This window comes from Procambarus clarkii, chromosome 6, assembly GCF_040958095.1.
Source record: "Procambarus clarkii isolate CNS0578487 chromosome 6, FALCON_Pclarkii_2.0, whole genome shotgun sequence".
NCBI classification, from domain to species: domain Eukaryota; kingdom Metazoa; phylum Arthropoda; class Malacostraca; order Decapoda; family Cambaridae; genus Procambarus; species Procambarus clarkii.
The window spans coordinates 32,403,814-32,405,205 of NC_091155.1; the positions used below are offsets into that span (position 1 = coordinate 32,403,814).

Consider the following 1,392-nt stretch of genomic DNA (forward strand, 5'->3'; position numbering starts at 1 on the left):
CAGTACCATGACCCCAACAGTCAGTATCATGACCCCAACAGTCAGTACCCATGACCCCAGCTGTCAGTACCATGACCCCAACAGTCAGTATCATGACCCCAACAGTCAGTACCATGACCCCAACAGTCAGTACCATGACCCCAACAGTCAATATCATGACCCCAACAGTCAGTACCATGACCCCAACAGTTAGCACCATGACCCCAAGTCAGTAGCATGACCCCAACAGTCAGTACCCATGACCCCAACAGCCAGTACCATGACCCCAACAGTCAATACCATGACCCCAACAGCCAGTACCTATGACCCCAACAGTCAGTACCATGACCCCAGCAGTCAATATCATGACCCCAACAGTCAGTACCATGACCCCAACAGTCAGTACCATGACCCCAACAGTCAGTATCATGACCCCAACAGCCAGTACCATGACCCCAACAGTCAGTATCATGACCCCAACAGTCAGTACCATGACCCCAACAGTCAGTACCATGATCCCAACAGTCAGTATCATGACCCCAACAATCAGTACCATGACCCAGTCAGCACCATGAACCCAACAGTCAGTACCATGACCCCAACAGTCAGTACCATGACCCCAACAGTCAGTACCATGACCCCAACAGTCAGTGCCATGACCCCAACAGTCAGTACCATGACCCCAACAGTCAGTACCATGATCCCAACAGTCAGTAACATGACCCCAACAGTCAGTAATATGACCCCAACAGTCAGTAACATGACCCCAACAGTCAGTACCATGACCCTCAACAGTCAGTAACATGAGCCAAACAGTCAGTACCATGACCCCAGCAGTCAATATCATGACCCCAACAGTCAGTACCATGACCCCAACAGTCAGTACCATGACCCCAACAGTCAGTATCATGACCCCAACAGCCAGTACCATGACCCCAACAGTCAGTATCATGACCCCAACAGTCAGTACCATGACCCCAACAGTCAGTACCATGATCCCAACAGTCAGTATCATGACCCCAACAATCAGTACCATGACCCAGTCAGCACCATGAACCCAACAGTCAGTACCATGACCCCAACAGTCAGTACCATGACCCCAACAGTCAGTACCATGACCCCAGCAGTCAGTACCATGATCCCAACAGTCAGTACCATGACCCCAACAGTCAGTACCATGACCCCAACAGTCAGTACCATGACCCAAACAGTCAGTACCATGACCCCAACAGTCAGTAACATGACCCAAACAGTCAGTACTATGATCCCAACAGTCAGTAACATGAGCCAAACAGTCAGTACCATGACCCCTAACAATCCGTACCATGACCCCAGCAGTCATTACCATGACCCCAGCACTCAATACCATGACCGCTGTCGTTGAAAAAAAAACTGACCTCCTTTAATAATCCT

At 50.1% G+C, this 1,392-nt stretch overlaps 1 protein-coding gene across 1 annotated transcript in view; it reads left to right on the top strand.

Annotated features, from left to right (window-relative positions):
• Positions 1-259: 259 nt before the first annotated feature.
• Positions 260-1,392, top strand: part of LOC138355828 (DNA-directed RNA polymerase II subunit RPB1-like) — a 1,991-nt gene continuing 858 nt past the window's right edge. Inside the window, exons 1-2 of the mRNA XM_069311364.1 lie at positions 260-562; positions 800-1,042. Coding sequence (XP_069167465.1) covers positions 260-562; positions 800-1,042 — 546 coding nt within the window. The remainder of the gene's footprint in view (positions 563-799; positions 1,043-1,392) is intronic.